This window comes from Taeniopygia guttata, chromosome 20 (assembly GCF_048771995.1).
Source record: "Taeniopygia guttata chromosome 20, bTaeGut7.mat, whole genome shotgun sequence".
Classification (NCBI taxonomy): domain Eukaryota; kingdom Metazoa; phylum Chordata; class Aves; order Passeriformes; family Estrildidae; genus Taeniopygia; species Taeniopygia guttata.
Genome location: NC_133045.1, coordinates 7219630 through 7237059, shown reverse-complemented (window position 1 = coordinate 7237059; position 17430 = coordinate 7219630). Strand labels below are relative to the sequence as shown.

Sequence of the window (17430 nt, the reverse complement as noted above, 5' to 3'; positions counted from 1 at the left end):
AAAAAATTCAACTATACAGGACCATGGAATAATTAAGTCAAAGTTCCTGCTTTATTAGGGTCTTGGGAGGCAGTTTCAGGGTCTGCTTCATTTTATGATAAATAAAATCTGTCCAGTACTTGCTGATGGAACTTTTCCTGGCACTGAGGAATTTGGCCAACCTGGCCTGGGGTGTAAAATGTTTCTAAGAGGGTGCTTGTGAAGTGTTCATTTCCTTACCTGTTTTTTCCATTTTTGTGCTATGACAGATAGACTGTTTAGCAATGGTTATCTTGCAGTTACATAGACTGTTCCAATTAGGAATATTTTGTCATTTGACCAGTGTTAAGTCATGTTTTATTGTTACTGGGTAAAGTAAAAAAAGCCAGGGATAATCCAAGGCATGCAACTTGCTTACTTACCAAAACTAAGCACTGAAATATTCAAAGAATGTAATGATAGTTCTTTAAAATGATCTGATCTATCCATATCTTTATGATTAGGGAAAAATAAATTAGTATGTGCATAAAAGATGGCAATGTCCATTCACGGTATGAAATGTAGTTATGTTATCTTTTATTTTTCTGTTTTATATATAGGGCCTGGGTTCCAATAAATAATTGCTACCTCATGTCTAAAGAAATTCCTTTTTCTGTGAAAAAGACTAAAAGCATCTTCAATAGTGCAATGCAAGAAATGGAGGTTTATGTTGATAACATTCGTAGAAAATTTGGAGTATTTAATTATGCACCTTTCCGGACACCATATACTCCCAACAATCAATACCAAATGTTGTTAGACCCTGCAAACCCAGCTGCTGGAACTGCAAAGACAGACAAACAAGAGAAAATCAAGCTGAATTTTGATATGACAGCGTCACCCAAGATTCTGATGAGCAAGTCTATGCTGAGCAGTAGCACAGGTCGCAGGATTTCACTGACAGATATGCCACGGTCACCAATGAGTACAAACTCATCAGTTCACACTGGCTCTGATGTTGAACAGGATGCAGAGAAAAAGGCAACTTCCAGTCATTTTAGTGCCAGTGAAGAATCCATGGATTTCATTGAGAAAAATACAGGTAAAAAAAAAAAAGGAGGTACAGGACTTGGGAGATGGTTTAGTTTTATTCCATGTACTTTTTAATGACAGGCTGTATTATCACTTGGTTTATGAAGAAATTTAAAAAAAAGAGATACATTTAACTTTCAGTGTCAGAGATAAGAAAGAACAGTTCTTTCTGTCACCTTGAAAGGAATGAATAATCTTGTAAAATTAATAAACCCATTCAATTTAAATAGCAGGAAATAGTTGTAACTGTTAAAGTGAATGGAGAGTGGAAATAAATACAAAAAAAATTAGAATAGTCATGAGTAGGTGTTCTGGTTTTAAATCTGTCTTTATTAATTTTGTACTTTTTCAGCTTCTCCAGCACCAACAAGAACAGGTCAAGCAGGGAGCTTGTCAGGCAGCCCCAAACCTTTCTCTCCTCAAGCATCAACACCAATTTCTGCTAAGCAAGAAAGAACTTCCACGCCAGGAAGCATTCTGAATCTTAACCTTGGTTAGTTTTGATATTTGAAAACTTAATATTCTTACAGCTGAACAAAGTATGGTGGTGTCAGTGCAGCATAATATGAACAAATGTGCTTGTATGTGGCTTGAAAGGAGCAAAGGTCTTTAAATGAGACACACATGTAATTATTGTGGTATGAGATGTGCTGTTTTTTTTTTTTTCTTGTGAAAGAAAGTTTCTGTTATTGTTTCTTGTTGATGAAAGGAAGTAGTTAAAGGATAGTTTTTTTCTTAGCTGAACTGTAAAAATGAATGTGTCTAAACAATAGGTAAGTTTCTGAAGGTTGTAATTACATGAACATTGCTGCTCTTCACCACTCAGTCTCTCTCAAGTGAATTGCTGGCAAGGTTTTCTTGTGATCTTTAGGATTTAGGATTTACTAGGGCTTCTCTCTTGCTGCCTTCACATCACCTCTTCACTGACCATCCCTCTCTAGGGAGATAGGTGGATGAAAGGAATTAGCAGAATTCTTGAAGTCTTGAAAATCCCTAGAAGTAAATTTTGGGATTGTGGAATTTTGTAAGATGGAGTAGGTAAGTACTAAGTTGGTAAAATAGTTCCTGCAAGCCGAACATGTAAATCAGTTTCCTCAGTCGTGCTTTGTTTCTGTGACTGTTCTGATTCAGTTCTGGTTGCTTTTTACCTCCATGTGCTGTTACACAGAGAACCAGGATTTTGCCCCTTTGGTGTTAGGTATTTCAGGAAGGCTTAAATTCAAATAATGAATTAATGTCTTCAGTGCCTTATGGATATTCTGATTCTGGATACAAGCTCACAAGTCTGTTTTTCAGTTGGTCATATGTGTGGACATAATTATAGAATTAATTTCTTCTGCTGCACTGCAGCTGTTTGTCACCTCATCTGAGGTGGCAATACATTTGGAAAAACATTAAGAAAGACATAGTGCTGCAGTTGTTTGAGCCACAGATGGGACACATCAGCTGGAACACTTTGAATAAATAGCATAGATTGGAAAATCTGATGTTATGGTCCATGAGTAATACCATAAAAGAAATGCTTATATGCTCTCAAGTAGATTATCTAGGGTTTTTTTTTTCAGGTTTAGGGGAATTTCCTTTATTAAATATACTTTTTGGTGGTGAGAGTGAACAACCCTTCTTCATTTAATAGTGTCAGCTGTGCCAGACGTGTTCTTTGGATGTTAGAATTTTTCCAGTATAACTCATTGTGTCTCATTGTCATACGTGATGTGAACAGAGTTTCTCTCTGCAAAAACAAAAGTGAGAGTCCAGAAAACAAAGACACTTTGTATCTTCAGAAGAGTGCTAGGAGGATCCTGTGGTCTGCAATTCAGCAAAAAGGAAGGAAAAATAACAGAAAGGAACCATCTGTTGCTACTGGCAGACTTGCTAATTTGAAAAATGGAGGTGTGAATGAGCAAGATATACAGGGATTTGGGGGAAAGGAGAATGTGTGTCTGATAGTATAGGACCTGCCCTTGGATAACAGAGGCAGGAAACAATAAGAATGTACCTTGATATGAAATTCAAACTTACAAAGAATGTCTGGTCAGAGGAGTCATGGTTCAGGCTTTTGCGTTTATTTCACTTTTCTCTAAGTTGTACCTCAACAGAAAATATTTTGTAAATATATATACACACGTGTGTGTGTGTGTGTGTGTGTCTGTGTGTGTGTCTGTGTGTGTATGTATAGTAAAATAAGGCAACACTATGTCATATTTAACTGCTCTGGAATGAAACTTGAAAATAAAGCACGAATGCACATTGTGCCAGTGTTACCTTTTGCCTTCTCCTCTGGTTTTTCTCAGTTTATGGGATTCGCTCTTCTGATCCTGCCATAAGCCAGTTAAAGAAGCTAAATTGGCTAAATATCCTTCTTTTCCTTTTTTTACCCCTTCTTCATGGGTCCTTTCTCTTTCCCAGCTAACTCCAACTGGTTTGGTGCCCTGAGCACTGATGGAATGTCAGCACTCCTAGCAAAGGGTAAAGGATAGGACTGTGCTATACAAATACAACCTCTGCAATGGGAAAATTGAAGCAAAAATATGAAACTTCATTGCTAAGACAATTTACCCTTAGCACTGTATATTGTGTATTCTTTGCAGACAGATGTGTGCATTTCAAAGTGAAAATTCTCTACACATAGATGAAAACTCAAGATTTTGCTGACATATACTGAAAAAATTGCTATTCTATCTTGAATTTACTAATTTATCCAGTGAAATAATCCACATTTTTATATGTATTCTCATGACCTAAGTTTTGGATTTTAAATGATGACTATAAAGATTTTGTGTCTTATACTATTATGAAGATTTTATTTCTATTTAATTTTCTCTGTGATGGTAGTACTCTTAGTAGTAAATAACCGCAGTAGTTTGGTTGAGGTACTGTCAGACAGCTTTACAAACCTGAATGGGGATTTCTTGATAAATTCACATTGATGGAGAAAATGTCCCCATAATTGATGCATGTGTTTTGTGTGTGAAGAGAGGAAGAATCCATTTTTGTAGTAAAGTCATTTTAGAGTTACTATTTAGCCCACAGTTAGAAAAAAAAAAGTGCAGTATGTTTCAGATTATCTGCATTGCTCTTTGGTGAAACGTGTTTTATCTGGATAGCGATCTCGGTTCTTTGTGTAAAATCTTTTTTCTTAGTTTGTGTTTGTTTTTGCAGATCGTAGCAAGGCTGAGATGGATCTGAAGGAGCTGAGTGAGTCGGTGCAGCAGCAGAGCACCCCCGTGCAGCTCATCTCTCCCAAGCGCCAGATCCGCAGCCGGTTCCAGCTCAACCTTGACAAGACCATCGAGAGCTGTAAAGCACAACTGGGTGAGTGTCCCTCAGGAACATCAGAAGGGAACACTTAAATTGGAGGCCAAATAAGCTTTTGGACAGTAAAACCATAAATACTTTGAATCTTCTCTACTCTTGTTCTAAAACAAACTCTTTGAGGCAAATAGAATGCACTGAACTAGTTCGCTTTAAAACACAGTGAGATCTGATGCTTCAAATTTTTGTTTACTCTTTTAACCTGTTTTTGAGCAATTCTGATGTAGATAAAGATAATATGAGAGGATTATAGTTTTATCGGCTTTGTTTATTGAAAAATTGGAGAATTCTGCCTAAATTCTGTCAGTTGCACAAAGTAGGATGAATGTAAGTAACTATAATCAGGTGAATAATGTTGCTGATTTTTAAAGTGGCTTCTTGTGGATAAAAATAATTAATTTTTGTATTTGCCAGCATTGGGTCCTGAGTTGAACAAAAGACCTTGCAGACAGTGGGAAAAAGCAGTGAAAGGAGGGCCATTGAATGAAATAAAAATATTAATTGGAGTATGTAGAAGTTCATTCTTATACATTATGGTGCTGGGATAGGGTGTTAAGCTTTGTAGCTTAAGCACTGACAGTTAAGGTAATGTGTACACTTTGTTCCAGTATATAGAGTATTTTCTTGGTAATGTCAGTCAGTCTGATATCAGCATGGAATGTACTTTCCTTCCCACAATTAGGAATAAATGAAATATCTGAAGCTGTTTATACAGCAGTAGAACACAGTGACTCTGAAGATTCTGAAAAATCTGATACCAGTGACAGTGAATATAGTGATGAGGATCAGAAATCAAAGAATGATCAAGAGGATGGTGAGGACAAGGAAGGTGCAAGAAGTGACAAAGAATCATTGAGCTTGAAAAAAAAACCCAAGCTTCCAGCACAGAATGAAGACAAGGAGGAACTTAAAAGCACAAGTCCAGAAGTGGAGAAAACAGAAGAACCGGTCAAGGAAAAAGCTGTTTCAGACACTGAAAAAGAATTTTCTGAAAAGGGAAAGAGTTTACAGCATCCTGCAAAAGAAAAGCTGAAAGGTAAAGATGAAACAGACTCTCCAACTGTGCATCTAGGACTGGACTCTGATTCCGAGAGTGAACTTGTCATCGATCTAGGAGATGATCATTGTACTCGTGAAGGAAGGAAAAACAAGAAAGACTCTAAAGAATCTTCTCCTAAACAAGATGGTAGGATGAAATTATTTCCTTTTGTTTCTCCTCTGTTCTGTAGGGCTGTTACCAAAGGTAGAATTGCCACGTTTATTTTTGCATTAAGATAAAAATATCTGTATTAAAACAATTTTTAGGAATGATTATTCATCCTTTGTGACTATGAAAAAAGTTTTCAGTGCCCATTGTAGTTTTTGGTTTAAACAAAATTAGTTTTACTGTTTCCTTTCAGCAGAATGGAACTATGAATATCCGTAATTTTTGCTGGGCAGGACCCAGCACTTGGCCTTATTGAACCTGATTAAATTGTCCCAGGCCATTGATTCAATCTGTCAAGATCTTTGCAGAGCCTTCCTGCCCTTGAGCAGATCAGCACTCCTGCCCAACGTGGTGTCATCTGCGTTTGATTGTCAATGTCAGTTCACTGTTGTTTAGAAAGTTTATAGTTTCTTCAGTTACTGCTCAGATATTAATCCTTGAGAATTTCTTTTTCTCCTGAAAGAAATTGGGATGACAGGTCAAAGTGGTAAGGCAGAAACACCCTAACAAGTGTTAACCTCTCATGTATCTTTTGAATGAGGTCAGGCTGGTTTTTCGTGGTTTTGTATTTCTTGTTTTGCTTAGTTACTGATGCATCTGAATTCCACCACTTTTAAGTAGACTGAAATTACTTTACTTGTAGAATATTGATTACTTTTGAGGAAAACAATTCAAAGTAGACTGGAAGGTGTATATACAGCTGTTCCAAAAACTAGATAGAAAATTACGAATCAGATGTGTTGGTGAAAAGCTGGCATAACATTTTATATTTGTTCAGTTGTAGGTAAAACTCCACCTTCCTCCAGTGCAAGCACCCAGCCTCTACCAGAAACTCCAGTGCTCACCCGCTCCGCATCGCAGACCCCCCCAGCTGGTGTGACAGCCACCACCAGTGCTGCTTCTACTGTCAGTGCTCCCTCTGCTGCCACAGGGAGCCCTGTGAAAAAGCAGAGGCCTCTGCTGCCCAAGGAAACAGCCCCTGCTGTGCAGAGGGTGGTGTGGAATTCTTCAAATAAATTCCAGACATCTTCTCAGAAGTGGCACATGCAGAAGGTACAGAGGCAGCAGCAGCAGAGCCAGCAGTCTCAGTCACAGCAGCCTCAGTCCTCTCAGGGGACAAGATATCAGACAAGACAAGCAGTTAAAGGTACACACTTTTCTAATTCAAATATTCCTGTGGTGCCAGAATTCCCCAGTAGTGATGCCTGTGCTCCAAGGGTGCCCAGCCAGGAGTTCTCCTGTATAAACAAAATCTCAAAGTGTGCTTCTACTCTGATAAGTGTCTCCAGTATAAAAGTTACTCACTATACTTGCTCTTTCTGGTGTGTATTTAGAATAGTGTATTTTATTTTAATGACAAAAAAATTGTGTGTCTGTATAAATATTTTTGCTTTTCATAGCCATAACAGATTTGGAAGGGTGAACTGAACAATTTTCTGGATCATATGCTAAAACCATTAACTATTCCCCTTGCATGTTTACCAATATCACCTCAATATCTACAAATTGCTTCCAGTTTTATCTGACAACCAGCAGATCTGAAGCGTTTTTCAGAGTATAATTTGACAACAATGACATTACCCAGGCTCCAGGATTTGTCTTTGAAAATCTCTGTTGTTTAACAAGACTTTGATGCTAGCTTACTGAGCAAACAGCCCTGGCATTTCAGAATGTTTTCACAACTGTTTTCTCACCATCCCTTTGCTGGAGCCTTCACCAATAGCTGGCACAGGGCAACACGAGCCTGTGCTGCTGTTGCTTCTCTTCATTTAACATCAACTTTATGTAAATCCGCTTCATTTGTCATTTCAAGTTAATAAACTGAAATGTTTACTGTTGTGCCTGATGAGGAGACATTCTCCACTCTGCTGATTGCACTGGCACGCAGGTGATCTTGTAGAGGAGAGAGGTTTGGGTGATGGTTCACATACAGACGTTTACAGAGGCTCATTTTTCTGGTCCCAAACTGCTTCTGCTTCTGTCATTTAAGCAGTGTTGAGGAAGTCATATCTTTGCTTGTAGACTGCACAAATTGATACAGACATATGCAGTGAGGAAAAATAAATGTGAAAATTGGAGAAGTTAAATGTGAAACTTTTAATAGCATCGTGCTATAATATATATACCTTAATAATATGGGCTGAACTTTGTGTTCAGCCCATGAGTTTGTTTTCTCAATATTGTTTACTATTGAGCACATCATGGCAACGTTCCATCTTAGATTTACAGACTATAATATTTGTCATGTGAGAACTATAAAATCTATAGATCTCTTATACACTAAATTGGCATAAACAGAAATATAGCACATAAATATGAATAAATTGTTTATTTCAGTAACTCCACTACTGAGGAAATTGGCAATGAAGACATCTTTTATAATATGAATCAGTAAAAATAGCTTGAAAAGTTTTATTCTTTAAAAAAATACTATTTAAAAAATACTCCAGCAGATATGTCATTAGAACTGAGGGAGACTTCTATATCGGCCAGTCTAAAATGATAAGTTTTAAAGTTATATTTACTTCATTACCGCTAAGCCTTACAATTATGTACAAGTTCAGTGGCTGAGCACTGTTAAATTAATCATTAGATGGCACCATTGTATAAATAATACAAATTGAAATGGTTGCATGCACACAGTTTAGTTAGATATTGAAGGCAGACATTTGCTTGTTGTTTTCATAATTCCTTGTGTGATTGATCCCCTCAATGTTCTCTTTTCTTAGCTGTGCAGCAGAAAGAGATCACCCAGAGCACTTCCACATCCACAATAACTTTGGTCACAAGTACTCAGCCTATTTCCATGGTTACCAGCTCTGGATCTGCAGGCACACTTTCTTCTTCACTCAACACAGACTTGCCAATTGCAACAGCTTCAGCTGATGTGGCTGCAGATATTGCTAAATATACCAGCAAAGTAAGTTCTGGAGGAAGGTTTTAATGAAGTTGTACCTTTCTTTGAAAACACCCTGTAGTTTCACCAGATGGGAATTTGTCATAAATGTGTGTTCAGGCAATTAACAGATGCTAAGTTGTTAAAGAGAAGGGCTGCTCTAGTACTGGGCTCATCATAGTGACAGTGAGGGAAGGGCCGTGAGCTTTCCATACTCTCTTAGATACTTAGATTAAAAAATCAATGAATCCTTTCTATTTTTGCATTGAGTTTCTTCCCCAAGTTCGTGGTTATATAATTTTTGTTTGTAAATTATATCAATAGCAATTTCTTAGAAAAGGAGAAGGTCAAGCAAGTCACCTGTTCAGGACACTTAAAAATCGGAGTCCTGATTTAAATTGTTGTGCTCTAGCTTCTAAATAAGTAGAACCAGGTAAATGTCATATATTTAGAGAGAGAGAAGGGTAGCAATATAGGTTCCCAGTAGAGGGATTGAAAGAAAATCAAAGTCGAAATCTATTAAAAATATATATCAAAGAATTATTTTTTTGCTTTTGTCTCTCAGATGATGGATGCCATCAAAGGAACAATGACGGAAATATATAATGATCTTTCAAAAAATACTACTGGAAGTACAATAGCTGAGGTTAGTGTAAGATTAAAAAAACAACTTCTATTTTAAGTTTGAAAAATGTAAATTAGTGTTTTTATACATATATATATGCCACATAACTGTATCTACAAAGTATTGTATATGGAGATTGTCAAGAGATAACTAATTTCTGTGCTGTTTCAGAAATAATGATTAGAATGTTGGAAAAAAACACCGAAAAAATACCAGGTGGGCTCTGTAAGACAAGCATTAAGCCATCAAGCCCAGGTCCTTCAATCTTCTATCAAGAATTTTTGCCACCTTTATTAAAATCGGAAATGAAGTTGGGTTTTAGAAAAGAAAATTTTTGTAAACTGTGTAGTGCAGTAGCTTATTACAAGCATAGTTTTTAATACTTCTTTAAAATACTTTGAACGTTTTGCATTTTTAATGAAATTCTATACATTGCTTTTAATCTTCCCTAAGGGTAGGACTTAGACTCTTCTAAGGGTTTTTTTTAACCTTGTAAAAAGCAGATTAAGCAGTGCAAACTAAGTGTGAATGGGAACAAATAAAGCTCAGTGTGATGATTTGTTTACTTGCTTTAACCAAAATAAGGAAGTCAAAGTTTTGAGCAAAAATATTTGTATCCCTGATCCACAGTGTATTGATAATCTTGCTTTTCTAAGCCTCATTAGTTAAAATAAATGAAATGTCATCCTAATAAATGCAAACAGCACTGAGGAATAGGTTCTTGATTCCAGTCCGAAATCTGAGATGTGACAGTTTCAGAGGAATCAAGTTTAACAGAAGTTTGTTGTCTTCAAAGAGTCCTGTGCTCTTTATGGTGAGCAAATTTAGCAAACAGATATTTAGAATACTTCACGCTTTGGTTTGGGGTTTACTATTGTCTTGTCCTCATGTTAATATGAAGGTGCCTTGATGTAAACAATGGCTCGTTGCTTTGGGCATAGTTTTTATACAATAGTTATGTATTACACACCAGGCCCTGTTTGTTATTACTAACTAATAAATTTTTAATATTTAGATTCGGCGTTTGAGGATTGAGATAGAAAAACTTCAATGGTTACATCAACAGGAACTTTCAGAAATGAAACATAATCTAGGTATGAAAATGACAGTCCAAAACAGTGTCAGGTATTGTACTACATAGAAAATGGAAATGCTTCTAGTATGTATTACCTTCATCACATTGTCCCTCTTGGAATTAATGCCTTTTGCTTTGTAAAGAAACTAAGATGCCATGAACAAATGAGATGAGAGAAGAGATAGAATCCTCTGTATTTTCTGAATTTGGAGCAGAACAAAAGTTTGAGCTTGCAAAGACAAAGCATGTTAGCAGCAACTGCATATGTCCTTTTTGTGCTTATGCTGTATTCTGGTCCTTTGTGGGACATCTGGAACTAAAGTGTTAAACAATTGGAAGGTAATGATTAAAAATCATGGTGCCAGAATAAGAAAAGAAGATGGAAGGCTTGCATTTGTTGAATAGGTATGAAACAGATGCCCAAACTCAGGGAATACCTTGACTGCTAGTTTTAATTTCATGTTATCTTTAGACTTTTGAATATTACTGTTTTGCTCTTGCTGTTGGGGAGTGGAGAATGCAAACCCATCTTTCTCTGGATTTTGAGTAGAGCTGACAATGGCTGAAATGCGTCAGAGCCTGGAACAGGAACGAGATCGTTTGATTGCTGAGGTGAAGAAGCAGCTGGAACTGGAAAAGCAACAAGCAGTGGATGAGACCAAGAAGAAGCAATGGTGTGCCAACTGCAAGAAAGAGGCCATCTTTTATTGTTGTTGGAATACCAGCTACTGTGACTACCCCTGCCAACAAGCTCACTGGCCTGAGCATATGAAATCTTGCACACAGTCAGGTAATGGTGCCTCCTACACAGCTGGGGGGATTTGGGTGGGTGATTGGATCCACAGTGATTCAGTTCTTCATGTGCAGATGTGACTCTGGGGAGGGACTGTGGACTGGCTCCCGAGAGTAGTGGCCTTATTCCCTTTTATCCTTGATTTCAGCTACTGCGACACAGCAAGAAACAGATACTGAAATTAGCACAGAAACACTAAATAAATCCTCCCAGCCCAGTTCAAGTGTGCAGTCTACAACCACAGAAACAGCCAGCACTCCTAAGGAAAAGGAAGGTTCAGCTGATAAAAGCAAAGAGAATGTTACAGTGAGTATCATCACTTCAAACAAAAATAATGTGTAAGATTTCCCTGAAACCTACCTCTAAAGGCTTTCCTGGATAAGCCAGGCATTTATAACCATTTGTATATTACAAGGAGTGCTTTTTGGGGAGTGATAGAGAGTTGTGGTTTTTGTTCTTCATCTTGTAAAAAACCTCATTCTGTCCTTTGGGAACACCCTTTCCCCTTCATTTGTTCCCAAAAAAACCTTGTGTTGGCTTGACTGAGCCTTCCAGCCAAGGGGGACTGGACCTCTTTCTCTCTCTCTCTCCAGGACCCATCAGTGTAGCTTCTGGTCTGGATCTTTCGATACAAGTTGCCTTCTGATAAGCAATACTGACTGCAGCACTTCCAAGCCCTTCTTGCCTGGGGGTTCAGAGGCCAAGCTCAAGACCTGCATTCAAACCAACTTACTTTCTCACCACAGACTGCCATTAGGGTACCACAATGTTCCATCACACTGATACAACACTTCACCTGGATCCACGGTTAACGGAGCAGTTTTGAAATCCTCCATAGCATCTACTCTGATAGTTTTCAGTAGGCAAGGATGAGCAAATGCTCTAAAAAAGGGGACTTAACATTGCATATATAGAAAATGTTTATAGAGAAGATTCTGCTTTATAGGTAGGGCTTGACTATTAGCAATTTTGGCATCATTTTTTTTCTGCCCTTGCAAGATTTATTAAATGAAAAATTTTAGTGGGGGGTGGGGTGGGGCTGATCTTTCAAACCCTCACACATGATCCTCCACATCAGTAGGAGCCTTGTTGTATTTTAAAATATTAAAAGCAAACTAATTTTGTAGTATTGTGATTCCAGCATGATGTCTCATTGAGATAGTCCTGTAGAATTGGGAAGCATAGTAATTTAGAGAGCTGTGTTCATTTCTTGACACTTTTGCTACTGTCTGGTGTTAGATCTCTGGGCTTGAAATGTCATCTGAGGGAGTAACTTGGGGAACAGATTTGAAGGGGGGGAAAAGGAGGTGCTGTTTCACTTAAATGTTTTGATGAAGTTGGTTAAACTCTGGCTCACTCACTTAATGTTTGTATGCATTGTTATGGCAGCACAAGCTTTGTATTACTGGGGAAGTAGGGAATATGAGACCTAAAACCTGCCAGGGAATATTCCAGTTACACAGATATGGAATTGCTTTTATATAGATGTTCTACCTGAAACATCATGCTATATACATTGATCATGTTCATAATTTGAATTTTGTTTTATTAACAAAGAAGTAACCCGTGAATTCATTAAGATGCAAACTTTTAACACAAAGAAAACATCCAACATAAATTGCGTATCATAATAATAATAATAATGTAACAACTAGGTGGAATTTATGTACAAGCTGAGACTTCTACTGAGGTTGCCTGTGCTGTCTCTGCAGATAGCAACAGGTGTGACAAGCAACCAGCCTATAAAACTGGTCCAGGTACCGCAGACCACCACCTATATTCCAACTACTCAACCCACAATTGTAAGTACAGCATTATAATTTAAAGTCTGCAGCAATGCTGTTCCTGGCATTAAAATTGCTCAGTATCTCTGGGGGGTTGTCTCCGTCTGCTGTTGTATCAAGAGATGAATTCACTGGTATAGTCTCAACTTGCAGTGCAAAATGCTTTATTTTGCTGTGCAACATTCCACCCTTTCATTCCATTCGTGATTGCAAGGATTCAGAAATCTTTAAGTCTGGCAAAGGCACTGAGGACAGGCAGAGGCCATTTCACATTATTGGTCCATTTCATGTATATACTCAACAACAACATCAATGTAAATATATAGAATTAATTTAAAATATCTTTTAAATATTGTTTTGTCTATGGTATCCTAAAGAGATTTAGAGATTTAATTATTTCTGAGGTATGCTTGATATTCCTGTGACATCTCAGTACCTGTGAAAAAGAGTATGCATTCGTCAGCAGTGTCTCTCCCATGCGGTCTTGCACATTAGCATTATGAAACGAGAAATCACATTGGAATCAGACCTGGGTATTTTCCATCAAAGGCTTAACCAAGGACATCCGAATTCCCTAGTGTCAGTCACAGTAGATGGGACAAAAGTGAGTTGGATTGTCATATTTTTTACATCATATTAGCCCGTTATTTCAGCTGGTTGTTCTCTGCAGTGTTTATGTCAGAGGCAGCTACTGAGCTGATGCTGCCCTGGTCACAGCACGTGCTCTGCCTCTGTGCTGGGTTCAGCAGGGAAGCCCATGTGTGGGTAACTTCACTTCTGACTTTAAATACACTGTTATAAACGATCTGCTTTAACAGTTGCCTTACCCACACTGTGACTGTGAGGCCTGATGGGCTGTAGAAGTTCCTCTGTCTCTCTCTTTCCCTGTGCACACCCCCAGCTGCAGGACACACGTGTGTTGGTGGATACACGCTCATGCACAAACAATGCTTCACAGCCATCAGATTCCACACAAACACAGCTCTTGGTGGGGATGGAGACTTCCCACAAAGTCCTCACAGCATTTCAACTCCACTTGGTCTCAGCTGAGACCACTGTGCACCTTTGCAGCATTGGCCCTGAGTTGCTTGGACTGAACTACCATTAACAATAAGGTTTTGTATGTGTTTTAAAATCCAATAGCAGACTTCTAAGACATCAGGCTTCTTTTGTGAATAGCTGCGAGGTTGTAAGATCCTACGGTGGTTTTGTGTAATATTCAGAAAAATGGCAGTTACCCTCATCTGTTTTCTGTAACACAAAGTATATTGAGTTATGTAAAGCAGAATTGGAAGGTGTGAAAGGTTTCCAACTTTATTTGTGCATGTTTATAACTTTGTACACATTTGCATTAGTCTTGCACAGCTACAGACACCTCTGTATTCTAATGACTGCACGTGCAATTTAAATAATTTTAAACCTTAGTGCATGTTTAATATGTATGCAAAATGTACATATGTGTAAAACTGGCAGAGGTGGAAAATTTACCTCTCAGGGAATGATCTTAACACATTTAAGGAGTCTCGCACATTCCATATTCCGATCGCGCTAAGAACTGAAACTTAATTATTTCCATGTGTGTAAGTGTGTATAGTTAAAAGGCAACTGTGGCAACCTTAATTTCCCCACCTCTAGTACTGACAGTGACTTGCGTAATAACTTCTTCAGAATTCAGTTTGCACTTTGTGTCAACTAGGAACAACTTCCATTGTATTTTCTGGGTACCATTTCCACCAAACTTGTAAACACATTTGAAATCATTACAAAATGGCAGTAATTTTTGATTTATTTAGCAAATTGGTCCCATGTTTGTTTTTTATTCTTCCTGCAGTTAAAATAATGTAAAAATATGAACCCATCTTCTTTGCATTCCAGGGAATGGAATGAGTAGGCTTCTGGAAGGCACAGACTCAGTCACAAAGGAGCTGTAATCCATCTCAGCAGGGATACTCAGAGTCTTTGTGGAATATCATTAAGACACTCATGTGGTTTCTTGAATCAGTGTGGGGAAACATTGGGCTTCAGTGAACTTGTATTTGTTCTTCCATGTCCTCTCTGGAATGTCACACTACCATTGGGGGAAGATCTGTGCATCCCTTTCAGGTTCCTCAAAATCTCACTCCCTGTTTCTTCCACAAGATGATGTGAATCGAAATGGATGCGTTTGTCTGATCACCAGTTGTGCATCACTGGAATTGTGTCAGAACACACTTTGCAGTTTGTATGGTGGAGACATTTCTAGACTTTCTCATGTTTTTGGAGGAAGGTTAAGATACAGACTTTAGGTTGAATAAATCCTCTTACAGATTTCCAGAGTGATGTGACCTTGACCAGATTGTTTAACATTCTTGTGCCTTTGTCTCTGCATCTGTAGAATCAATTACCACCTATAGAGATGTCCTGAAACTCCATTTGTTGAGATGTATAAATCATGATCAGTATGATGGAAGTGTAAAGTTTATTCTATATTAATATTTTTACAGGGTGTGTAAGACAGTTCCCAGTAATGCTGATGTTTTTGCTATTGATTTGTGCAGAAGTTAACTTAAGTACTTTTTTTGTTCAAATGGATGTTCTTTGTTCTCTTCTGTGTAGACTGAATGCATGGGGGAAAGTTCCTTTTGGGGAAAAAGATTTAAGTAACGTGTAACGAGAATATACTTATAAACAAGGGTATTTTTGTACTCCAGTTTGATTTGTCAGAACTTTTTCAAATGACAAAGGATTTTCTTAGCCCTTTTCCCTCTTCCCATGTATTAGTTTGCAGAAAATACATAACTGGATGTAACTCTGAAACCCTCACCCTCCAAGCACAGGCAGTGTGTGCAGCCCCTATAGCACCTCCTGTCCCTGTAATTCTAGAGCAGTGATGAGAACACAGAAACTCTTGGCTATAGGGGAGTAATGCACTACTCCTCCCCTGGAATGAGGTAATACTGTGGTAATAAAGGCATTAGTTCTTGCACAAAATTGGAACTTGTTCTGGATTTCCCCTGGAAAAAAAATCTCTATTTCTGTGGTCATGTTTATGTGACCTTTAACATAACAATCTGTTTCTCTTGGTTTTAATTCACAGACCATTCCTGTAGTGGTAAGTCCTTCTGCTGGGACAGTGGCAATGAGAACTGGAGTTCAGTATGTTCAGACCACAATGCCAGTCCAAGTACGAAGAGTCTAACTGCTAACAAGAAGTTCATACAATTGTTGGAATAAAAAAATCTAATAGAAATGTTACAAATAAACACAGTTCTTTGGATTAACCTCAGAGGTTCAGACTCTAGCTTTGTGTATGTGTACAAAGCATTAATTACACTACATTAATGTAAAGCATTAGTGCTGGCTTAGAAAAGCTAAGGACAGGTAAGATCCATGTTAAATCTATGCTTCTTTTGTAAATAATGTACAATTTGTGGATGTCATTAGAGTACCATCTCCTTTTTATATTTGTATTGACTTTAACTTATAAAGAACGTTTGAAGTTGGAAAAAGAAGGTTTAGAAGAGCCTTACCACAACCTAATGCTGAGAACTGGTCTTGGGAAACCGCATCAAGTAATCTAATACAGAAAATCTGATCAACTTTTTGCATTTGGAGTGAAAAAAATTTCTGCACTTTGGAACTCTTGTGGAATTTTTCTGAACAACCAAGTGATGAAGGATCTCTCTTTTCACCTAACTCTATTAGGCAAATTATGGATCTGAAATCCATAAAAATGTATACTGTTTTTCACAATGACCAGGTTGACAACAAATATTAATGTTGTTTACAGTTTAAAAGTATTTTAAAATTACATTCAATCTAAGATCACAAAATTTACAAAGTGTAATAGCAGCCGGTTGTAGCAGGATTTCTGATTACTGATATCAAAGATTGAGGAAAGTAAATTTGTTGCTATGCTTCACAGTTTTCTTATTTTGTAAAAATCCTCCTGAAGGACTTTCAAGAAGAACTAGGTGTGGAGAAAAAACATGGATTGGGAAACATGGGCCAAGGACTTTTGATGGTGGGCCAGAGCATGTATTATTTATATGATGGAATTTATGTTTTTCTGTAAGCATGAAGCAGTGCAGTATGAGAGGAAGTACCCCCTGGAGATGCTGTCTGTTACACTGAGGCTGTAGTCCCATTTTGTATGTTGTGTAAAACAAAAGCATTGAACAAAGCAAAGGTGATGTATGTATATGAGAAAATTAATTGTATGATATCATTCCAGTACATTCTGTTGTACATTTTAGTCATGTTGATTTCTCCCATTGTTTATATAAGAATGCGGTTTGTACAGTCTCCAGCTAGTACCCAGATTAGAGGGAAAAAAGTATTAGAAGAAAAAAAAAGTAAGAACAGAATATTCATTAATTGCAGTTGTGTCAAAACTAGCCTAGCTGGCCTTATTTGTGAAGCATAATTGCTTTTAGCATATGGAAGTATTTTTTCACATTTTCTTTGTATAAAATTTGTATTAAACTTAAATATCTTTTTTGACAATTGTGTTTCTTTGTGACTAAGGCAGGTGACACACACGATATGCTTTGGGTTTCTCCAATTTTTCAAGAAACGTCACAATTTTTTTATTAAACTGTTTTAGAAAAATGTTCTGTGTTGCTGGATTTCCAGTTTTGGTTCAATCTGAAGGAATTTTCATTTCTGCACAGTCTCCAGATCACAGGTATTTCACTTATGTTCAC

General features: G+C 37.5%; 1 protein-coding gene across 8 annotated transcripts in view; it reads left to right on the top strand.

The window, feature by feature from the left end:
• ZMYND8 (zinc finger MYND-type containing 8) overlaps positions 1 to 17335 on the top strand; it is a 50862-nt gene extending 33527 nt beyond the window's left edge. For 3 of the 8 annotated variants that reach the window (XM_072917146.1, XM_072917147.1, XM_072917148.1), the window contains exons 11-21: positions 579 to 1060; positions 1403 to 1543; positions 4213 to 4365; positions 5048 to 5551; positions 6351 to 6719; positions 8302 to 8492; positions 9034 to 9114; positions 10109 to 10187; positions 10719 to 10958; positions 11110 to 11267; positions 12674 to 17335. In XM_072917146.1, coding sequence (XP_072773247.1) covers positions 579 to 1060; positions 1403 to 1543; positions 4213 to 4365; positions 5048 to 5551; positions 6351 to 6719; positions 8302 to 8492; positions 9034 to 9114; positions 10109 to 10187; positions 10719 to 10958; positions 11110 to 11267; positions 12674 to 12781 — 2506 coding nt within the window. In that variant the 3' untranslated portion in view covers positions 12782 to 17335. Of the gene's footprint in view, positions 1 to 578; positions 1061 to 1402; positions 1544 to 4212; positions 4366 to 5047; positions 5552 to 6350; positions 6720 to 8301; positions 8493 to 9033; positions 9115 to 10108; positions 10188 to 10718; positions 10959 to 11109; positions 11268 to 11554 lie in introns of all 8 variants that reach the window. The other 5 variants (XM_032752026.3, XM_030288749.4, XR_012051589.1 and 2 more) reach the window with 4 other exon arrangements.
• The last annotated feature ends 95 nt before the right edge of the window (positions 17336 to 17430 follow it).